The sequence below is a fragment of the Xiphophorus couchianus genome, chromosome 11, assembly GCF_001444195.1.
Source record: "Xiphophorus couchianus chromosome 11, X_couchianus-1.0, whole genome shotgun sequence".
Classification (NCBI taxonomy): domain Eukaryota; kingdom Metazoa; phylum Chordata; class Actinopteri; order Cyprinodontiformes; family Poeciliidae; genus Xiphophorus; species Xiphophorus couchianus.
The window spans coordinates 32,209,360-32,231,670 of record NC_040238.1 but is presented as its reverse complement, the minus strand read 5'-3'; the positions used below and the strand labels follow the sequence as shown (position 1 = coordinate 32,231,670).

The following is a 22,311-nucleotide window of genomic DNA, read 5'->3' as shown; positions in this document are numbered from 1 at the left end:
GGGTTCATACTCAAAAAAATATAATAATTTAAAAAGAAAAAACTTTATTTTTTAGAAACAAACATTTCATCTCTTTTTGCTGCCTTTATTTATTCCCTCCAAAGAACCACAAATTAAACCTAAAGGCCCCTCTCTTCCAAGGCTGTTCTGGTGAAGCCAATGTGGTAACAATGTGCATCACATATGCGTTTCTTGAACTAAAGTGGTAAAGAAGGACCGACACTAACCAGGTTCTGAACTGGTTCTATAAAACCATCAAGTTGAATTACTTAGTTTGCCACATCATCATTTCTAACATCTGTTTCAACCTACTTTAGATCATAATTTTTCACTTCTCATAGAGAGACACTTTATCTTAACAGATCCCATTATTTCTATTATGCACCAACAGTGAGTCCATGTGAACACACACACACCCACACACTACAGACATGAAGTGAAAAATGGGACTGTAGAAGCTCAATGTGACACATCGGTCTAAATTCCCAACATTACAGGAGGGGCCTGATGTTACGTCAGTGTTTTGATTAGTCTATAACTGAAACTAACTCCGGAGTTTTAAACGTAGAACTCAAATTTTATTTTCTAGTGGGTTCTATATGAGCATCTCTCCTGCCTCTGACCAGACTGAGACAGAACCAGTTTTACAGTGCTGAGATTGGTCTTTTCATTTCATGAGACAACAACTGGTAACAGCTCAGATTTAGCACAAGAACCAGTTTAAAGAGAAATAAAAACAACCAAAAACCCACTCTGGGTGTTTAACAGTGAAAACCAATGACACTTCTTCACAGATATATTTACCATTCACACATTTAAGTAAGAGAAAGACTGACTGATGAGCAGACCTAAATGACTGGACCAATCATTTGCAATACTTACAGCTTCATAGCTACATAACAGACCACACCTGGTCAAGTATTTTTTCTTTTAATAAAGCTCAATCGTATCTACGCTGGTAATTTGAACCAAAAAAACGGATGCTAGCATACCGATTGAGCTCCGCTAATGTGGAGTCCACTAGGCATCGATGTCTCCAATATTCATATGATTCAGTGAAAATGCTGCCAGACGTCTGGAGACGCTGCTTCAACTATTCCAGTTTGTTGATGCATTTAAACTTGGCCTGTTCATTCAAGCTGGTCTCGGCAAATGTCAGATTTAGAACAAACATGGTAATTACTGCTGATATACTAAAATATAAAGTTTGCTTCATCTCTGTTTATTGTTTTTTGTTTTGCAAATATTACTCTAGAGATTTAAAATTTTCAATTTTGTGCCAAATAAAACAAAATTAAAAGGTTATTTTATTAAGTGCCAGTGTCTCCATTGGAACCGTAGCTGCTGTGGGTGATGCCCGAGGAATTTCAAACCATTCCAGACCAACTGGTGAGCCAAGGTTAAATCATTCAAACATTTCAAAATGATTTACATATTTAACCGTTTTGAAAAACAGAGACTTAGATTTTAAACTTGACATATTTTGTATTGTATTTCAGGGCACCAATGGTCTCTCAGGCTGTAGTTATTCATAACCTACTTCTTCAAAATGTCCAATGCTCACAAAGTCCAAAGAGATCAGAAGATATGAAGGGACAAAGTGGTAGGGAGAGAAGAGGTGGAAGGAATATCCTCCAGTCTTTAACCAGAATCAGCCCAGGAACTGAACAGGGCAATAAAAAAAGAAAAATTAAAAAAAGGCAAACAAAGTTGAAAATGTGATAATAAATAGTGATTTTTGTTTCCCGCCTCAGGTCCAGTTGTTATAATTCATCTTCTACATGGTTTCCATGTGCAGCACTCTCTGCAGACTCTAAACAGGAACAAACAGGAGGAGAGAGTTAGGCCTGGATTTACTAAGCTTTAGAGGAACTCTGCTGTTGTATATTTACTTATTTTCACTCAGAGCAGTCAGTTATCTCAGCTGGTCAGATGCCAATTCTGGTTTTAGAGGCCCCTCAAGACCAACTACTTACTGCTGTTGCTGACTGGAGAAAGTACTGCTGCACACAATCCAGTGGCAAATGCTTGGCTTTAATCAAGAACCTACTCAAATGTGCCCCCTGCTGTCACAAGTTGTATCACAACTGTTTTAGTTTTCTACAAAATATTAAGTCCAGGGGGATGAGTGGTTTTTTTCATGCAATCCTAAAGGTTTAGCTATGTTGTTAAATGTATTCTACATTGCAAATGCCTCCTTTCTGTTTCAGTGATCACTGTGACATAAAAATCTGGTTTTACAATTTCTCAGATCTGATTTTGTAAACTTTATTATAGTTCGGGGGGGCAACTCCAGGCCTGGAGGGCCAGTCTCCTGCAACCTTTAGATGTGTCTCTACTTCAACACACCTGAGTCAAATAATGAGCTCTGGAGAACTTGACTGCACTTAGGAGGAGATTCAGCTGTTGGATTCAAGTGTGTTGGACCAGGGAGACGTCTAAGAGTTGCAGGACACCGGCCCTCCAGAACCAGGATTGCCCACCCCTGTTATAGTTAGTGGTTCATTTGCTATAAAGTTTGAACTCTTTGCTTCATAAGTCTTTTAATAGACTCTTATCAATTTACTTTTGTTTGCAATTTTTTCTGTTTTTGGAACTAATCCATTTGATAATATGCAACATTTTACTACAACAGCTACATTCTACCCTTCATCGATGTCCTAGTACAAGGGTCTGCAACCTGTAGCTCCGGAGCCTTAAGTGACTCTTTGGACCTTCCACAATGGCTCCTAATAGCTTCAGCTAAAAATAATCAAGAATCAACAAATGTTACTAAATATATAGATAATATCAAATGCAGGTGTTAGCAGTTTCTTTCCACAGAATTACAACAATGGGTTTTCACAAAAGAATGGTATTAAAGTAATATTTTTCTTGCCAGTTTGGAAACTATGTGCTTTGTTTAAATAATTTTCCTCAAATATCAGCATCCCATAGGAAAAATGTTTCCATTCTCTTTTTGCAATTTTTAAAAATCTTTTTTCCCTAATCTTTATTTTAAAACCTCAAAATAATGACAACAATAATAAAACATTTGTAGCTGTTCAAAAATACATTTTCTATATTCTGATATTTTTTGAAATTAAGTCGTCTGTTTTTCAAAAAGTCATAGCATTTGTGCCTCTAAACTGTTTTAAACTGGACAAAAGTGTCTCTTTCTAACAGTTGCAGACCCATGTCCTAGTCTTGGAAATGTCATGTTTCAGAATTCTTTATGCGTTTCCTTAGAAGTTGAGTAACACCTAAACAGTACATACAGCCACATGCTCAGAAAAACATTCAATACACAGAAAGTTTCTGTTATTTTGTGATCCTGTGAATATTACTTTGCTTTCCATGTTACCTTGGTTATTGTGGATTTCTCTCCAGTATTGTGACAGACTAACCTTTGCTCAGGGTCTCTTCTGTGGGTTGTGATTGGCTGTCAGTAGCTGTATGTGGAGTGCTCTCTTCAGTGGGCGGGGATTCATCTGGCCCCTGTTCTTCTAAGCTTTCTGCTGTGAGACAAAATCACTCTATAAAGTCTAACACACAACAAGTACAACTAATAGTGGGACCTGCTCTGCTAATAACCCACCAGTCTTTAGGTTCTTGCTTTCCTCTGTGGGAGGAATAACCTTTTCTTCTGTTGTGGCATTGACTTTGTTGCCTGCATCGGTGCTCGTCTCATTCTTGGCTTTAGGTTTAGGCTTTGCAAACTTGGCTTTGTTCAGCAGGTAATTCATTTCCCGCTGCAGCAGGAGCAGCTTAGACTCGATGTCTCTGGACAGCAGGACTGGCCGCTCATGCGGAGATCGCTTCTCCTGCTCTGCCACCGTTTCGTTTTTCCAAACCTGCAGCACAAAAATACCAAACATGAAGGCCAGTTTACCAGAACTAAATAGAGGAATACACATGTTTTAGCTTTGCAACTAAGACAATAATAGAATACATTGAACAAAAAAAGAGACAAAACCCACAGTGGGGCAAGACAGTTCATATTGATGCAGCCTTTTCCAGAAATAAACCAGCAGAGAAAACTGCAGGAATGAGAATTCCTGATGATCTGAAGCACAACGCCTTCAATCTGTCACAATAACAACACAGATTGACATGAACCACCTACCATAGTTTCATTGATAACTTTTTCCAACATATTTAGCTCAACTTCTGTAAATATTTGGTCATCCCCTGGAATCAGTTTGGCACCCCTGTGAAACAAAGAGAGCTCAATCAAAAACCGCACAGAAATGTTTTCACACAGCTGAGTTCAAAATAGTGCTTTAAGTACAGCTCTTATTTCTGTGGAGACGGATGCATTGAGAACAAGGCACATGTGAGGAAAACAGTCATGTCAAAATTGACAAGCTCTAGTCTTTACTGAGAGAAGTGAAAAATGCTTGAATATTTAGTTTCCTGTGATTGTTCAAGTGTATAAGCACCACCACCCCTAACAAGTATTCCAGCAAAGGATGATCAAAGTACTTTCTACAATTTCTCAACACTTCTGGGCTTTGCCTTCAGAGATAAGTTCTCTACTAGTTTGAGGTCTGGGGATTTCACTCCATGAGGTTTATGTTTGTCTGTGACATCAACATCATAAAGTGGATAGTCACATTGAACTGAACTCAAGCGTTTTGGGTCTCTGCTAAACCGGCTTCAAATAGCTTTTCTATCTTCTACAGTTGCTATGGGTTACATTGCACCCACAGTGACTGGCAAGGTTAGTGGTGTTGGACTGACCTGAGGAAGAAGTTGGATGTGTTGAGTGTGTTGTCAAGGTCAGTCAGCAGCTCCGGCCACTTCCTTCGCTCCGCCACCCTGAAGAACACGTCCTTACACAACCCTTTGAGCTGAGACAGCTTCTCCTTCAGCTGCCTGGTGGTGGCACCATAGCCCTCCTCGTCCAACCAGTCAGAAGCCTCCTTCAGCTTGCTCAAGATCTGCTCCTGCTCTTCCTCCGTTGCCACCTGCTGGTGGTCCTCCTGGTACAGCTTGTCCTGCAGACATCAGGCGGCACATGCAGCTCTGATTCAAACAGGAGAAAAGCTTCAGCAACGGCCAGCATCGAGCTGCAGTCACTAACCTGAGTCTCAAAGATAAATGCTTCCAGACTGTTCAGGATCTTCTCCCTTTCCTGCTTTGCTAGATCTCTGTCTGTCAAGTCCTGCAGCCTGGAGAGAGCCAAAGCGTTGCTTTTTCTGATTGCACCAACAATATTGCAATGTAGGAATAAGAAGTTTAACACTTACTTCTTTTTTGAGGAAATGAGGTCCTCAGCGGTGGGGTCCATAATGTCATTGATGAGAAGTTCCATGGGGACATCTTCGGATATCTTGGTTCTTTTCTGAGTTTTTGTCTTTTTTTCCATCTCGGCATTTTCTAATTTCTGGTCACCTTTTTCCTGCTGAATGACGACAGAAAGTTTTTATAACAGCTGTTGCAGACATCCAAACAACAATATGAGAGTTACAGATAATTGGTTAAAACTGTGGAGAGTGACTCATTTTACCGGAGTCTCTGTTTTACTGGCTGTGTCCTCTGGTTTCTCCTCGTTTTTCTCTTCTGTTGAACTTTTCCCTGAATCGTTTTTAGTCTCATTGTCCTTCTCATTTTTCTGGGCCCCGTTGCTTTCCTTCCCAGACTCAGGAGGAACTTCCTCTTCCTCCTGGTTAGAGACAGATACTCATGTTCACCCCCAGGCCTCACATTATGATGTTTGTCGCCTTGGGTGGACCAAATCACTGAGGGACACTTACCTGGACGGGTTCGGTTACATTTGGAGTTGGCTCAGAGGACCCTCCTCCAAACAGCGTGGAAATGGTATTGCCCAGTTCTGACAAAAAGCAAAACTTTAGTTTTAATTAGAAGTCATTTGTCATCACGATAGTTTAAACGCAGTTCAGTTTGTACATGTGATTTAGTTGATAAATGAACCCAACAGTAGGCCTTTAGCTCACTGGAACAATTCTTATAACGTTCACAGTAGGGCTGGATATTGTTATTGATAATATATATCGTGATAGACATGGGATCAATCTTAATAGATAATACATCTGGTAGAATATTCAATAAATAGATTATTCACTGAACTCCAATCCAGAATAATACAGGATTCTGGGGAATGTAGACAGAGAAAAGGCTTTAGCTGCTCTCACGGCCCCGGCTAAGGCAGGTGGCATCAACTAGCTCACTCACTTTTGGTTATCCTAACAACAACCTACTAGTAACTCGAGCAGCAGCAGCAGTTTCAGGTTTTGCCACCGTGCCTCATAACAGTTTAAATAATAATTTTTTTAAAAACCAGCACAAGAGGAAACTGTGGATAAAACAGGCAGGTCACGCCACCGGTTTGGCAGTATTTCAGATATTTAAAGAAGAAAACATCGATAGTTATTGATATCGACAATTACTGATGTACACCGATATGAAACGCTTATATCATGATACATTTTTCAGTCATATCGTTCAGCCCTAGTTCAAAGATTGACATCTAGTGCAAGGCTGGATTGTCTTGATGTTTTCTCTGTCAAAAAAACGTGGGTGGAGGACAGATTATTGGCTAAACCGACAGATTATTGGTTAAAGTAACTTTTATAATCATCATGCGTTTCTGTTGAGAGGAACAGATAACGTCAATCAGTAAACGTCCAACATTTGCATGTTTGTGACTTCACAGCGTTGTGTGTTTCTGATGCCGTTCCAGTGCTTCATGTCTATTGCTGCTGCAGCTGCACTGCTTACTAGTTAAAGTAGATTCCTCTTCCTTTTCTTCCACAATTGTCTCAAAGACCGACTCCACCTGCAGAAGGAATATTAAAATTTATTTTAATGAATTGAATGAGACCTTTTCTTCACCTTTCACAAATGAAGATCAATGAGAAGAAAACACACTGCTTCCAACCAGGAAGTTGAAAAGCCCTACAGAATTTTTGCCTGTAAAAACACAAAGTTGACTTAAAGGATGCTTCCAATTGGAACTTAGACTGGTGACTGTGGAGGACCTCACCCGGTCCAGCAGCAGAACTCCACTTTCATCCATGTTGAAATGAGCTTTGATCCCCTTGGACTCAGCATCAGCGTGCTTCTGGAAGCTGTGACCCACTCCAGACAGCTTGACCGTTGTCAGGTTCAGAGAGCCGAACACACTGCCAAACACAACCATGACGGGAAATAGCTAATATTACCCCCAAAGGAATAAAGCAGAAGAATCAACATATGTCAAACATGTTCATGATGAGAAAAACAAAAATATTTGGAAGTTTTGGAGGTTCCAAGCGCAGAAGGTGTTGAAACAAACCTGAGGTCCTCCTGACTTAGAAAGCTGAGGTCTCCATAGTTGATATTGAAGGCGAAGTCATCAGTGTAGCGATTGAAGGTGATGACTTTCCGCTGGGGGTAGGGCGCCATCCTCTGGAACAGGATGCGCTTGTTGTGTTTCAGGGTTTTGATTCCCTCCTCTTCCTCCACCTCCCGGTTGAACTCCACCTGAAGCAGTAAAAGTATACAGGGACTATTTTGATAAAGTCTGCTGTCTGAATATCCAGTCTCTAAGCGGAGGTCGAACCCCTGCCAGAGCAGCTCTGACCTGAATGGGGAAGATGGCTGCGTCTCGGATCAAGAAGGGTTTGACCTTGAAGGCTTTACTGAGAGCAGCTGCCTGGTATACAGCTCCCATTGCCGCCGCCTCGTCTGCATTGATGTTTTTCCCCAGCTCCATTCTGTAACAGACATACTCAGTCCTTCTAATGAAACCTCCACGGAAGCAGTGAACTTCAGGAAATTATGGAGACTTTGTTATACTTACTTCCCCACAGCTTTGAGCAGCACTTCCTGAACCTTGGGGACACGAGTGGCACCCCCTACTAAAATCACTTGCTCAATATCTTCCTGTTGACAGAAAGACACCTTACAGTCACAGCTGTAACAAAAGGTAACCACTGTGTATCTACCATTTACAATTTAGAAAACAACTGTCCTGTCTACTGGTGCTGACAGGACAGAACAAGGTGCCTGTAGCAGCAGTTGAGTGTGATGTAAATAAAGAAAGCAGCAAAGGACATACTGACCAGCTTCATGTCTGCTGCTGTGAGGGCCTCCTGCACCGGCCCAGGGACCCTTTCAAACAGATCAGAACACAGTTCTTCAAACTCCACTCTGGTCACTTTCGCTTTGAAATCGATATCATCCATCAAGCCTTCCACCTGTAGGATGAGGGGACCATGGCAACCAGTTAAACTTGGGTCAGCAGAGTTACAACATTTGCAATACGGGTTCACCCAGCCATCAGGACTCACCTGGGCCATGAAGTCAACATTTGCACTCAGCACCGTCTTCAGCCTCTGTGCCTCTTTAAGGAGCTTGGCCATGGCTCGGTGGTTCTGTCTCACGTCCTTCGGACTCTTCTTCTGGTCGTTGAACAGCTTGGCCAGGTGGTCCTGCAGCCGCAGGTCCATCTCAAAGCCCCCCAGACTTCGATCAAACCTACAGTCAATGACATGAAGCATAGCTTGGTCTAGTAGTGAAGCCATCAGCAGCCACATTCATCGGGGATCACTGCACTCACCCAACTCCCTGGATCTGTAGCTGTGGCTGGGTACCAGACTCTTTGGTTTTCACCGTCTGGTATGAGACTATGGTGGCCGTCGTGCTGCCTGAGCCCATATCATAAAACATGACGTTCTGTAATGAAACAGGTAAAGCATTACTACTCCACTCTGAGCCATACAGATGGCATAAACCAACAGATACTGCTGGGGTCACCTGGGCTGTGCCGTCTATGTCTTTCCTTCTGAAAACACCATAATTCAAGGCCACGGCTGTATTGTCATTGATGAGCTGAAGAACCTTTAAACCTGCCATCTGTGCAGCATGCAAGACTGCCCTTCGCTCTGCCTGGTTAAAAAAAGCTGGTACGGTGATGACTGCATCTTTGATTGGCTGTTCTGTGAATTTCACAGAAAGAGGAAGAGTGTCCTTGATCTACTCTCATGTGTTAGACAACAACCAATCAACTTTCTCAAGCAAACTGACCTGCAAAGTCCTGAGCCAACCCACGTGAATAATTCAACATCATCCCCAGCAGCTCCTCAGGTGAGTAATGAATTTCTCTGCCAGTGAAAGAGACAGGACAGACAGAAATTAGTAACACCCTACTAAAAAACAAAAATCATATCTGATATCTCCTTGGCAACTACAACAGCGTCCTGAGTCTGTTTTTATGACATTAAGCTGACAAGAGAATCAAAGTAATAACTCAGGCAGGCCCTGTGAAACATACACCCTGCTGCATCTTAACACATAAGGACATATTTTTTAAACATGAAAATAATGTGTTTTTAATTTATCTTAGTGAAAAAAGACCATTTAATCAATCACAAACTATCATTTTCAGTTCTTCAACAGAACCACCAGAGGGAGTCCTTCTGACCCACAAAAAGAACATTTGAACAATGACAGAAATTTGCCATGGCTACATTTTTCTCCTCATCAACAGTCTCATAGTTATAAGTGTAAGTGTAATAAGACAAAGGTTATGAGAGAATTATTTTACTATAAATTAATTCAGGTTCAAGTTTAGAATGAATATGGAGACAGGCCAAACATTTATGAAAAAAAAAATCAATCAGGCCAGTGCTTCAAATATAGTAAGAGAGTAAAGTTGTTGATAATGTCCTGACATGATGCCTCAGTCATGTTTATTAAATGAACCAAGACTGTTTTATATTAATGTTTTAAAAAGTGAATATATTTCAGTAGTTTAAGGAAACGAGCTCTGTGGCAATTTTATAACTATACAGCATTTTGATTACTTATGATCATTTTCTCCTTAAAGCTGACCAAAAGACAACATTTAAGATTAGAATATTACATCACACCAACAATAAAAAGACTTAACACAGAAATGTGCCCCAAATAAAACGCAAGTTACAAAGTTCAAATTGCACCGACTCAGCATGTCAATCTTTGTACTTCAGAGAACCTAATGTACCAATGTCAAACTATGAGTCTGCTTATTAAAGTAAGTACATATAAGCAGGTCCAGATGAAACAAAACTTCTTGAAATGATTATACATAACATATAATCATGTAATGTTTAGTTTTATTCAAAATTAAACCACTTTTAAGTCTTTTACAACACTTTATTTCAAGGTTTGAAGCATGCATGGAAACCTTGGAATGGGAACTCAACATTTATTTCTCTTGCTGGTCTCCATCAACTCTTCTGATAAAGCTGCTATTTTCAAGATTAAATAGAAGCAGGAATAGATAAATGTGGATACTGAAAAGAACAGAGAAGTGAAAACTCACAGGGAGCTGTTGAAGTAAACTGTTCCTCTCACTGGGTCACCCTGCAGCTGATGCTCAGGGAAACATCTCTGATAGACCTTCACCTGCAGGTTGTCATGCTTTTTACCCAGAAGGCTTTGCAGATGTCTATAAACTGTTTTGGGATTTTTCACAGACTGAAAAACAAACAAAGGACAGCATACAATAGTGATGTAATTAAGATGATGGCCTGAATCTGTCTGAAACCCGAAGGAACATCATACCACTGCTAATGCACTGTCTCCAAACAATCTCTCATTTTCCTTTAGGCAGACCACTGTGGGCGTTTTCCTTCTCGACTCCCTGAGGAAGAAGGATTTCATATTGCTAAGTACATGTTTAAAGACTGCAAAACATTTCTAAATGTTTCACCAGGGTCATCTGATCATAATGAAATAAAATCAATCAATTAGTTCCTACTTACCTGTTGAGAACAATCTCCATTGGCACACCAGGTTTTACTATTGCCATCTTCACCCACTCACTCCCAAGGTCAACTGACATCACAGCTACAGTCACTGGAAACACAAAGAGTAGCCTTACATTCAGCTGGGAGGGCTTTAATCAGTCAAACAGTTTAGTCAAATTATTCCGTCTATGACAAATCAAACATTTTGTGATTACTCCTCATCAAAAAGTGATTTTCTTTTTCTTTTCATGCTGAGGGATTCTTACCTGTGAGAGAAGGGAACAGGGCAAGAAGAAGAGAGGTGAGAGCAACCAACATCTGGATCCTTACTCCCATGATGAGCTGTGGAGACACAAAAAGATTCCAGCTAAAAATGCATAACACAATTTCATTAGTTTGCATTTGGAACATAAAACTCTTTTTTTTCTGCTAAAATATATGAATTAGTTGGAATTATATTGCATATATTATAATTATAATATGGCATAACATATAATCATGTAATGTTTAGTTTTATTTTAACTTTAAGGCAGCAAGTTAAGAGAAATATATATAATTAGAGTTTGACTGCTGATGGTCCAGAATAAATTATTTGTAAGGGAGAGCAACTACGGGAGCCTCGTTTCATCCAGCTGACTGGCAGTGTGCAGAAACAGATGTGTCAATTTAAAGTCTGCAAACTGAAGGGAGAGTATGATGGAAAATGCTGATGGCATGGAAACTGTAGTATTTCACTTCCTTGATAAATTATAGAATGAGGAAGAGACCCACAACTAACAAATGGGCCTCCTACTGAACATGATAAAACATTCATTTTCCGACTGCATGCATCCATGCTTCTGTAAACATGAGGAGACGCTCAGTGTCTTGTTACATAAAAAATAAGAACACCATGGCAACAACTGAGTCTCAGATCAGCTTGTCAATTAAAACTGTTATCACCCAGCGTTACAGATGCACGGGTTTATTTCAGAGAAACAGACACTGCTGTTCTGGTTTTAGATCTCGAATCACCTTTAGTCCAGTTATTTGAATATTACTAATATGGCGTTAGTAAGATGACATCACCTTTATCACATCAGGCACTTGTCTCAGTCCACTTGCATCCACCCAGCTGTGCACAGCTGCAAAAAAACACGTGGCATTACAAACACCACCAGGATGTGTTCTGGCTGAACCTCGGATTTCAGCAATAAACAATGAACGCACTACGAGTATAAGGTCAAATGTCAGGAGAGGGAGGTAGGAGAATGTCAGTGCCCCCTTTACCAGAGAGATTCAGTTTCATATCCGAATTAACAGCCTACACATAACTTCTGATCAAACACGACGACGACGTTACAGATGAGGAGAAGAGTGACGCTTTTAAGCCATCCTCTTAGAAATGGTCACTTGACTTTATCATGCAGGCTGTTTGGCTTTCGAAAAGCCAAAGAGGCATGTGCTGCTGAAATAAAGGCAAGTTAATGGTGGAGTTAAGTTTAACCGTACCGGTCAGGTTTAGCTTTGAAGCAGAGAACAAGTAACCTTTAGGTTCCTACTAAATGTATGAACATAAACTCATTCTCCACAAGTAAAACAGTAACGGTATGAAGCGGAAACAAGGAGCAAAGTAAAGGCGCACGAGCAGCTAGCTACTCGAAGCTGAGCAGGAACTTACGTTCTTCGGGTGATCAGATGAAGCTGTACAGGAGCTTCCACACAGTGCACTTTCAGCGGGAGATTCTAACACTAGTTCACTACGTATTGCCTTGATTTGCAGTCTCTCTGCTGTCCCACTTGGGAGTTTTAGTTTCCCTTATCACCGGTTTACTGGTTGCAGTCGGGCCCAGAACGCGGCGTTACCTCATTGGATCTACCGAAGATGTAGCCGGTGAACAACTGCTGTCATGCCAATAAGATTCAGACGCGCCGTTTCCGGCTCGCCCTAAAGTACTCAAGAGAGAGTAGGATGACTCTGTGGTATATTTACCTGGAGTCGTTTTTAAGATGGTAGCAACTGTAATCTCTGTTGAGAAGCGTGGTGACTTTGTAAATGAATACCACAGTGCTTTATTCTAATGACAAAAATAAATACTGTACCCTTATTGTGTAAGGAGAAGTCTATATTTCCGGTTCGTAAATTCTGAAGTTTTGCCGTAACCGGCAGGTCTAGTCCCGCCCACTTTATTCCACGCACTGTTGAATGATTGGTCCACGAAACGTGAGCGAAGCTAAATAAAAAAGAAAAAAAAAGAATATAGCTAAACCCTATTGGTCCACGTTCAAGTGACGAGATTTCCAGGTAACAATTTGACAAACCGAATGTTCCCTCATGAATTAATGTCATACAGTAGAGACAGATGAATCTAATATTACTCCCCTTGTAGAATTAAAATATAAAAGAAAAATCACTTTTGAAAAAAAAATCACATCTAATAAAAATTACAAAAACATGTAACGTTGAAAAGTATGTCCATATGCCATCACCCTAATTTCTGTCAGTGTGGAGTCTGGATTCAAGATGGCCCACTCCAAAATGCAAATATCACTTTCTGTCAGTGTAAACATGTTTACAATTTTTAATATATATATATATACATGACATCTCAGTCCAGAAATGTGCAGTCCTTGGCACAGCCAAGATACTGCGCAGGACCCTCAAGCTCCCAGGCCTCTGGTAGAGGACCCGAGCTCAGAGGATAAGAACCACCCGCGGTGGGTGAGAAGGGAATTAAATTATACTGTATATACACTGTATATATCAAATCAACCAGGGTTAGGAACAACGTTGGGCTTACCTGTAGTGTAGACCAACTATGGTTCAATAGTCAATTTTTAGGTCTAGCAGTTTGTAGTGCATTTACAGTGTTTCAGAATAATATGGGCAGAGGGGGAAGGAGAAAACATCTAGCAACCACAGCAACTGCCCCATTACTCAGTTCAAGAAAGAAAACCATCTGCAGTGCAAACTAAACACATGGAACATGTACATGTGATGCCTCCTCTACACTGTGTGTCGCCCTATTGCCATCATTCTTAAAAGCAACACAATGTTTTCATAAAAAGTCTCTCCAATCCCTCCAAAACCAAAAAAAAGAAAGAAAAAAAACAAGGAAAAACCATATTGGCTATGTAAAGAAATAAATAAACAAGTTAGGTTTATTTGTGAAGTAACAGAAACCGTGTCCAATTGAAATACAAATCTCTGATCAACCTATGCAATAAAGCATTGTGACATAAAGGTCAATTACCTTTACAACTAATTCCATATTAGAGATTAAGAGTATCATGGATAATTTTACTAGACAAATTTGTATGAAATGACAAAGACAAAAAAACACACACACACACAAAACCTAATGACTTTCACAATATTAACTATACAGTTTATGAAGAGCATCATATTGATGAAAGTGTTAAATCACTTTTGAAAGAATTACAAGCAAGCACAAAGTACATATGAAGCATTTTCCAAATGTGATTCAGGAAATGTATTTATTGAAGGATAATGCATTCATAGAGCAGTTTTCATAAGCAGGCATGCGTCTTGGCTGATAAATGAGTGACCATCCAATGCGGCCGTAAGGCTGAGTGGTTGGTCTGAGCATTGAGAACACAATTAAAGACTGAGATGTCTAGCAGTTTCTCTTGGTGTGGATTAGCAGGTCTCGCTGCAGGTTGACTTCTAGACTTCCAACAGTTTTGCTCCCTGGAGGGTCAGTGATCAGCGTCAGTTTGTTAAACACTCCTCGACCAAAATAATCAGCCACCACCGAGAAACCATCATTGGAGCTTCGGAGCTTTAAAAAAAAAAGTTTTTAGAACATGTGCAGAAGACAACGTAGAATATTAAATATTCAAAGTCTGAGGAAGGTACCTTTATAAAAAAGTTAAAGGCAAAAAAAAGGTCAAACATGTCATCAGAGAAATAAGTGATTAGAATATGTTTTCCTTCTTGTTACCTGTCGACTGAAATGGTCATGGAGATCCCGTTTCTGGTCTTGAGCGCGCAGCAGATCCATGACTTTGCGGTTTTCTGGAGTGCATGTTGGACACTCTGCATCGCTCTCTGCATAACTTTCAAAGCAGTGTTGGTGAAAGGAGTGGCTACACAGGAAGTGTACAGATGGAAGCTCCAAGGGGCTGTTACACATGTTGCACTTAGTCTTCTGGAATATCTTGGCACTGTGTGGAAACGTGTCAGGAGTTTTTGTTAAAGGCCCCACGAGAGCTGCAGGGATGAGTTTTTTACTTTTACTTGACTCACCTTGCCTTCAGCTCCTGGATTTCAGAGCGGAGATGAGACGTTTCCTCACGGTACTGGCAAATTTTACGCTCGTCATCTTCTATCTGCTGGCTCTCTCGCTGCAGCTTATTGATGAGGTAGTCTTTGATAACCGACAGAGTGGCCGTTGAGTTGTGTGCCAGTGTCTGCACGACTGATTAGACAATAACTAGTTATTCGCTGCTGAGCATCGACCCTCAGAGAAAAAAAAGCCACGTCCCGCATAAATTTACCATGGCAACAAAATCAGACAGAGACAGTAAGGTTCTGAAGCACAAACAAAGTCCAAAATCTTTTAGCCTATCTTAAACACAACGTATCATTAAACCAAACCAACAACAAGTTACGCATTACAATTTCAGAGCACATTGTGTTATGAAACAATACTTTAAGCAGCTCACCAAGTAATGGAGGCATGAGGTTCTTCTGGTCAATGTGATGTAGGACCTCACTGATATAGGCCTTACAGTCCTCCTCTTTTCTGGCAAAGTATCCGAGAGCTTGCTCCCAAAGGCAGCCCTCCTGGTCTCCATATCGTTTGCAGGCATCTACAACTTTACCATACTCCTCATTCTGCATGTGGTAATGCATGATTTGCTGGTAACTGCACATACACATATATCATTAAGTTATGAAATGAAAACACAATCAAGATGTTCTTTGTAATAAACACCTGCTCACTCAGACCACTGTTCATTCCGTAGGTTATTAGACAGTAATGGATTTTATAAATGACAAGATTACATTTCTCTTCCTCAGCCACTGTACAATGAAGAGCAAGTAACAAGTGAAGGGTCACTTTCACTCATTACACTAATCAGCAGCCATATTCAGGGTGTGAAAGACCTTGAAAATTTGATAAGGCAGGGCAAGTACAAAATATTTAGGAAATGGTGCCACCCAGCAAAGGAAGGCTATAGCTAATTTGTGTAGTATTAGGGAATGTTGGCTTCACATAGGCATTACTGCTTTCACACCCCACAGCCAAGTGGTAATGCTGCAGAAGTCCATTGTGTTCCAATGGACATCTACTCTGATACATTCACCTCTAGGTGGTGCTATGTTAGAAAATATGGCCTCAGCTTATAACTCCACAACTACAAGTCACATTAGCAAAAAATCATGTGGGCAAAGTTTCTTAGAAAGATTCTCCAACATATTATCGTGCTAGCCACTGTGCAAAAGTTGTTGGACTAGCATATTATTTCCCAGAGAGCCATGAAAATTGCATTAGCCAAAACAATCAACTCTGAGCCAATAAAACCAGATTTTGGACTTTTTTTTTTTTTGCATAACTGCAATGTAGGTGGCACTGTAAAATTGCAAAATTTGTTACCCAAAAACTGCTGATCAGATTTTCGCCAAGCTGTGCACTACATAGGCCTTACCTCATAACCTTAATACCGTCATGGTTGGTTGATGGGTGGGAGGCTTATTTACAAAAATGTGAAAAATACTTCATCTGGCCTTCAAACTTTTACAATAAAAAATTCTAAAAATCACACGTTCATCCAAATGAGCACTTTTACCCCTTCCCTACTGTCTGGCCATTACATCTGCCGTGCTCCTCTTGAGCGTCACACTAAGAACGCAAGAGGTAAAACCCGAACCAGGTCCAGATTATTTCCGTTTTTGCATTTTCCTTTTAAACAGGCTCTTTCCCTTGCACGTTCAGTCATGCTGCTTCGCACTTTCTCTGTTTTGATGCTGTCTGATTACGTCATCAACAAGCATTACCGTGGTTGGCGGGTAGACTGCAGATCTCTACTGCAGGCCAAATTATTATCATTTTTATTGTATACCAGATATACTGTACACATGCATTCCTAAAACAAAAAGTTGAGTTATTTGTAATATTTAAATAAAAATTCTGCCTGTCTGTTTTGGTTTGAGCACACATGGCTGATTGATGAGCCCTGCTCTCTAGAAAGACTTGCAGTAAACTACTTACAGTTTGCCTTTCTCATACAGGTAGAGGACACCTTCTTTAAAGTTGTGCATCTGGCAAAGGACCAAGGCCTTATCAAACACAGTGTTGTCACTTCTGAGCAGCGAAAGGGCTTCTCCCTGGCAAACCTTTTTTTTCTGTCAAATATGCGTGGATTAGAAAACCTAATTAGCAATAGCAAAGCTAACAAAATGTTTAAAAATACAAATATCGATGTTAAGGAACAGTGTTTTCATTTAAGAACATCTTAAAAACTGGCTCTAGGAAAGTCAAAAATGTCAACATTGAGTAAAGATATATAGATTTTAAGGTGGTTTTATACTTTTCTTATTCCAAAGTGTTTCTGCAGGGTTTTTTTAATTTTTTATCCCTGTATATATTATTGTGCTTTAACATCAACCTGCCAATGGGACTAGAGATGGTAATTAGCAACTTGGCTATAATCTCAGGTATTGACATGTAAATGTCCATTAATACATATTGTCCTATTTTTAAAAAATAAACCTGAACATGTGTTGGTTTGGCACTAACCTCAGGATCTTGTTCGTGTGCCCAGTCTTGCAGTCGGAGCTCCAGCAGTGTGTCGTACACACCCTGGGATGAACGAGGGTCCACCTCAATCATATGCTCCAGGAAGGCTTTCAGCTCACGAGGGTTATTGGCAAAAATTGGGATGAATTCTTCAGAATTTGCCTTGAATTAAAATGACAAAAGTCACACATGAGAGTATTACTGATAAATGTTGCCGACTAGCCAGACTGGTTCACAGTGGAAACAAAAAAAATAAAATAACACACCCAGACCTTGTTAAGCAGACTACTGTCTAGGCTGACTTTTTCCATAGAGTTTTCATTCGGATGATAGTTGGTGCATAAGCGCTTCAGGAGCAATGTGGTGCCTTCAGGAACATGGTGCATGAGCGTCTTGCCATAGCGCTTCATGTTGCTTTCAGTTTGTTCAAAAGGCAGACGGCCAATGTACCGCAAGCCTTCCTGATAGTTCTGCAATGGGAACAGAAAGAGATGATTGAGTTAGTGTTATGAGCGAGCAAGAAACTGACTATATTTTAACAGTGGAAAATCATAGGCATAGACTGAGCTGCTATAAAAGCAACCGTGACATACACGTTTAACATGCTCCTAAAGAAACAGCAACTGATAAAAAAATCAGAGGAAAAAAACTTTCCCACATTAGGAAGCTACCTTTGCAGATTCTTTTGAATCAATTCATAACCACACATACTGTATGTTCCCCAGAAGATTAGGTCAACCTGAAACACACACGTCACCTTCAGGTCCTCCAGCTGGATCTTCAGGTACCACTCATGATGCTGGTGGCGTTCAGCCAGGAACACAGCATGACTGTGGTATCCAGCTTGGCGAAGAACCTTGATGGCAATCTCAACATCAAAGTGGACCTCATTCTCGCTGCTCTGTGAAAATGCAGACACACAAACATTACTCAAAGACTAATCTGTTTACCACAAAAGTCACAATAAAGCAACAATAACACAAGTCAGAGCTCTCTTTCCTTTGTTTTTCACTATTGACATTAAATTCTCACCTTGATGAACTCTTCCAGCTTGGAGCTGTCTTTGAGTTTAGTATAGCAGTTGAGGAGCAGTGTAGTGTGGTCCGCATTGGCCAGAGACTGGCGGTGAAGGGCCTGCAGGTATGCCGTCAGGTTGTGGATCCTTTGGGCATCCAGGAATTTCCTAATGACATACGAAGGCTCCAGCTTCCCAGTGGTGCTGATTGGAAACATGGCAAACCAAGAAGATAGACAGTTAGGTCTTGACTGAAAGAAACATCAAACACCAACAAAAAGCAATATATGATTTTGCTCTGGAAATAGATCAATGATAAACTACCGAATATACTGCTGGATGGCACCATCATGATCTCCCTTCAGGTACAGATGATCGCCATACTGTCGAAAGATCTCTGACAGACCGTCACTGTCCAGATGCTGGCTTTTAGCCAAGTTTATGGCCATGACAAACAAGTTCTTCTTGAACAGCATCTTGACAGACGAGACATGATTAGTGTTAAAAAAGTTTGAGGAGCTTATTGAACTTCTCGAAGGAAGTTAATGATCAGCAATTAATGACCTCCAGTTTTGTCTGCGTGTCCTTCTCTTGCAGAACAAACATTTTCCCGTTTCGGGTCAGAATGTAGAAGGATCCCCATTCTGCCAACACATCAATGACATCATCGAATGAGGCGCTGTAGGCGATGAATTTGTTGTCCAGGTCATAGATTGTTAAAACTTGCTTTTCTGACAGCGAGTTCTCGCCGCTGCCAAACCCTGATCTGGGGATATAAACAGACAGTCAGCAGCTTCCTTCGTGTGCACTGCTTATTAATCATGGAAGTCTGACGTTAAACCATCTCTTCTAACACTTTTAAATATCTTACACCAAATATTGTAGACATTTATGCAGTCTTACATTTGAGTAAAAATAAATCAATAAAATAAATCCTGGCAAAGCACATTGAACCGTCTCTTTTGGAGTGTGTTACTAGTTGAAACATCCGCCTAACAATCTTGTAGCTGGTAAAAACTTGACAACACAGTTGTTTTATAGAATCTCCTGGGTTCAAATCCCAACTTGGGCAATTTCTTACTGAGTTTTTGCATCCAAACTTCACACCCTAATCTAACTCTAACCCTCCGATATGAGTGTGTGTCTGGTTGCTTGTCATATGTTTTTGGCAAACGTCTTTGCTGATAAATTGATAAATGAATGCAACCTGTGCAGGGTAGACCCTGCCCTGCCTCTCTCAAAATGACTGCTGGAGCTAGGCTCCAGAGCGCCCTACTACCCCCTCTGAGCTTTTAGAAACCTAAAAATGAATAAATTCTATCATAAAAATCTTTGAATGCATCAAGGGTACCATTACATTGGACAAATCAGTCAGATTTTGGTTCTTACTTGTTGGGAGACTTCACATCTTTGATCAGCAGGAACAAGTATCCCCGGTGCCAATGGGTCAACAGCTTGTGGCCATCGAAAGCAAAGCAGGGCCCTCGTTCATCAGGCTGGTGCAGGTAAACACATTCATCCCCAGCCACAATAAACTGGGAATCCTGGGATGGATCTGCCAGGGACGAGCAGCACAGGGCGCAGCCATGGGTATCCAGCTCTACTTTCGGATACTCCTTGTTAGACAGAGTGTAGCACTAAGCAACAGAAAACAGGAACACAACCGACTTGTTCAGAACTTGTTGGATCAACTGGCAGATACATAGTGTCTGCAATGCTTTAGGGAAATGCCGACTTACAAATACTTTTTCCAGAGTGGCAACAAACAAATGTGTAACTTTTGCCATTTGGCGGAAGGCCAGGCCTGTGACGGGGCAGCTCCCCTCATGCAGAGTCAGAGTTTTACTGTGACGGTCTCTGGTGATGTCCCCTTTGGTTAAAACCACGCTGCCATCTGTGAAGCCTGCCAAGAAACGCTGTTACTCAGCAGAGAGAGTGGAACATGTGACTTCCACAAGTTAAAGGCAGAGGGAGAGCTGTCTCACCTATAGCCATGAAGTTCAGGTTCTCGTGTACACTGAGACAAGACACTTCAGCTGGTTTATTGCCGGGAACTGCAGGAAAGATTCTGGTGCAGAGTGGATTCCCACTGTCTCTCTTGTCAAGGTTCCAGACCTTCACCTGAAAAATAAGACATTATTAGTCTGGTGGGCTCTCATTCTGTACCTACACTACACGTCTGTGGGTCCACTATATACTAGCTCATTTTTGTATACTGGTAAAGAAGTGTAGAACAGTTACAATATAGTTTGTCAATTACTGTATATTGTAACTGAGAAACCATCCAAGTTATTGTTATGATTGTAAAAGGTCACACCTACCAGAGGATTAATGCCATGTTCATCCTGTCCCACTGATACCAGGATACTGTGCTGTTTCAGCTGGAACAAGTGAGTCACCCGCAGCTTGTACGCCTGGAACGACGTCAACTGCAGGGAACGTGTCATCAGCCAGATCTGTCCTTCCATATGTGATATTATAGAGTTAAGAATTTTTATGCCAATATATGTTAGGAGAGAGCTGATCTAATTTATTTAGACATCTTTAATAGTGGCTAACATTCCAGTCTTTCAGAACTCTTTCTAAACCTTTTAGTAAGAGGTGACCTACATCCTCCTGGCGTATTCCTACACTACTCACAAAACGTTAGGCATATTTAGCTTTCAGTTGAACTAGATAATAATGCCTCATGCTGTTCACAAGTCGACTTAAAGTCTGCTGGTGTGTAGCATCCCTCTGCCCTCAGGTCATTGAAACTGTGGGGTTCAGAGTTATGAGCCCTAACACTGTGACTCTGCTGATCCCAGAGCAATTGTATAAGATTCAAGTCTGGAGAAAGTGCGGACCCTCCATTCAAGGTAGCCAGTCTCCAGCAGTATTTTCCTATTTTTGTGACCTCAAAAAACTAAAGAATTGTTGTCCAATGCCAAGTATTATAAACGTTCATTGAAATTGACATTCAGTTCTGGGATTTAATCCAAGTAAAGTAAGTTTTGTTCACTCATCACCACGCCAAGTATATTTTTTACCCGAAAGAAGAATTTTACAGCTCGCTGGGGAGCATCGTGTGGAAAGAAAGACTGCCTCACAAACCAATTCACTCATTCTCCCTGTAGCAACAATACACATCAGCAGACTGGCTCCTATTGGCCGGCCGGACTGCTCCGTTGTTAGCCTGCACCATTCAGACAGAGAATTATAGCCCCGACTTCCTGTTAAATTAACTACAACCGATTTCTGTGACTGATGTTAATGTATTTCTAAGGTCTGCCTTTAACCAACAAACTTAACACCGGAGTAACATCGTCTGGCTAAGCAAGGATATCTCCCAGAACAACATGTCCCCGGCCGGAGTCACTCGCCGAGATTCCTTTAGGAAGAATAAAGGTTTTTCCGCTATCTGCAGGATCCTTCACCGTGTCCTTATCAAAGAAGACAAATTTTCTCCACTGTAGAAATACTGCCATTATCAGAAGGTTAGCCAGCTAGTGACCGCAGAACTTCATCATGTGATGGCAGTCACGTGACATGACTTTTCTTCTTCTTCTTCTTGGTTTTACTGGCGGTTGGCAACAAACTGTAAGTAGCATTACCGCCACTTACTGGTAAGGAGTATGGTTCGTGATCTATCTATCTATCTATCTATCTATCTATCTATCTATCTATCTATCTATCTATCTATCTATCTATCTATCTATCTATCTATCTATCTATCTATCTATCTATCTATCTACGCACACACACCAACACACACCCCTACATACTTATACATAACTTTGTATTCAATCCATCTATATCAAGCACACATTCACAAATACACCTACTAACATCA

At 40.8% G+C, this 22,311-nt stretch overlaps 2 protein-coding genes across 5 annotated transcripts; both read right to left on the bottom strand.

The window, feature by feature from the left end:
• Positions 1 to 23: 23 nt before the first annotated feature.
• Positions 24 to 12,601, bottom strand: hyou1 (hypoxia up-regulated 1). 3 transcript variants are annotated; one of them, XM_028031173.1, is made up of 25 exons: positions 12,379 to 12,601; positions 11,787 to 11,842; positions 10,985 to 11,060; positions 10,734 to 10,827; positions 10,534 to 10,612; positions 10,292 to 10,446; positions 9,013 to 9,089; positions 8,743 to 8,924; positions 8,546 to 8,661; positions 8,277 to 8,463; positions 8,049 to 8,183; positions 7,787 to 7,869; positions 7,568 to 7,700; positions 7,280 to 7,467; positions 6,989 to 7,127; positions 6,724 to 6,781; positions 5,739 to 5,815; positions 5,492 to 5,647; positions 5,232 to 5,386; positions 5,066 to 5,153; positions 4,723 to 4,979; positions 4,106 to 4,190; positions 3,578 to 3,833; positions 3,387 to 3,497; positions 24 to 1,813 (listed from the first exon to the last, which is right to left on the bottom strand). In XM_028031173.1, exons 3-25 carry the CDS (start codon positions 11,052 to 11,054, stop codon positions 1,764 to 1,766), a joined length of 2,931 nt encoding a protein of 976 aa, XP_027886974.1. In that variant the 5' UTR covers positions 11,055 to 11,060; positions 11,787 to 11,842; positions 12,379 to 12,601; the 3' UTR covers positions 24 to 1,763. The 3 variants fall into 3 exon arrangements, with proteins under 3 accessions (XP_027886974.1, XP_027886976.1, XP_027886975.1); XM_028031175.1 differs by having other exon boundaries at positions 3,387 to 3,494; XM_028031174.1 differs by lacking the exon at positions 11,787 to 11,842.
• Positions 12,602 to 13,829: 1,228 nt separating this feature from the next.
• Positions 13,830 to 22,015, bottom strand: vps11 (VPS11 core subunit of CORVET and HOPS complexes). 2 transcript variants are annotated; one of them, XM_028031928.1, is made up of 16 exons: positions 21,805 to 22,015; positions 20,801 to 20,949; positions 20,465 to 20,600; positions 20,219 to 20,382; positions 19,869 to 20,116; positions 19,044 to 19,245; positions 18,804 to 18,955; positions 18,497 to 18,683; positions 18,222 to 18,365; positions 17,731 to 17,934; positions 17,465 to 17,626; positions 16,937 to 17,070; positions 15,387 to 15,589; positions 14,968 to 15,139; positions 14,663 to 14,885; positions 13,830 to 14,500 (listed from the first exon to the last, which is right to left on the bottom strand). In XM_028031928.1, exons 1-16 carry the CDS (start codon positions 21,944 to 21,946, stop codon positions 14,336 to 14,338), a joined length of 2,787 nt encoding a protein of 928 aa, XP_027887729.1. In that variant the 5' UTR covers positions 21,947 to 22,015; the 3' UTR covers positions 13,830 to 14,335. The 2 variants fall into 2 exon arrangements, with proteins under 2 accessions (XP_027887729.1, XP_027887731.1); XM_028031930.1 differs by having other exon boundaries at positions 17,737 to 17,934; positions 21,805 to 22,014.
• Positions 22,016 to 22,311: the final 296 nt, after the last annotated feature.

Excerpts from the sequence above, each read along its gene's own strand:
- hyou1 (XM_028031173.1), bottom strand. The coding sequence starts at position 11,054 with ATGGGAGTAAGGATCCAGATGTTGGTTGCTCTCACCTCTCTTCTTCTT. Across the intron at positions 8,184-8,276 it reads ATGTTGACTTCATGGCCCAG|GTGGAAGGCTTGATGGATGA; the intron begins GTGAGTCCTGAT and ends CTCATCCTACAG. Across the intron at positions 6,782-6,988 it reads GAGTTCTGCTGCTGGACCGG|GTGGAGTCGGTCTTTGAGAC; the intron begins GTGAGGTCCTCC and ends TTCCTTCTGCAG.
- vps11 (XM_028031928.1), bottom strand. The coding sequence starts at position 21,946 with ATGGCAGTATTTCTACAGTGGAGAAAATTTGTCTTCTTTGATAAGGAC. Across the intron at positions 20,601-20,800 it reads AACATGGCATTAATCCTCTG|GTGAAGGTCTGGAACCTTGA; the intron begins GTAGGTGTGACC and ends CTTATTTTTCAG. Across the intron at positions 20,117-20,218 it reads CCACTCTGGAAAAAGTATTT|TGCTACACTCTGTCTAACAA; the intron begins GTAAGTCGGCAT and ends TCTGTTGCTTAG.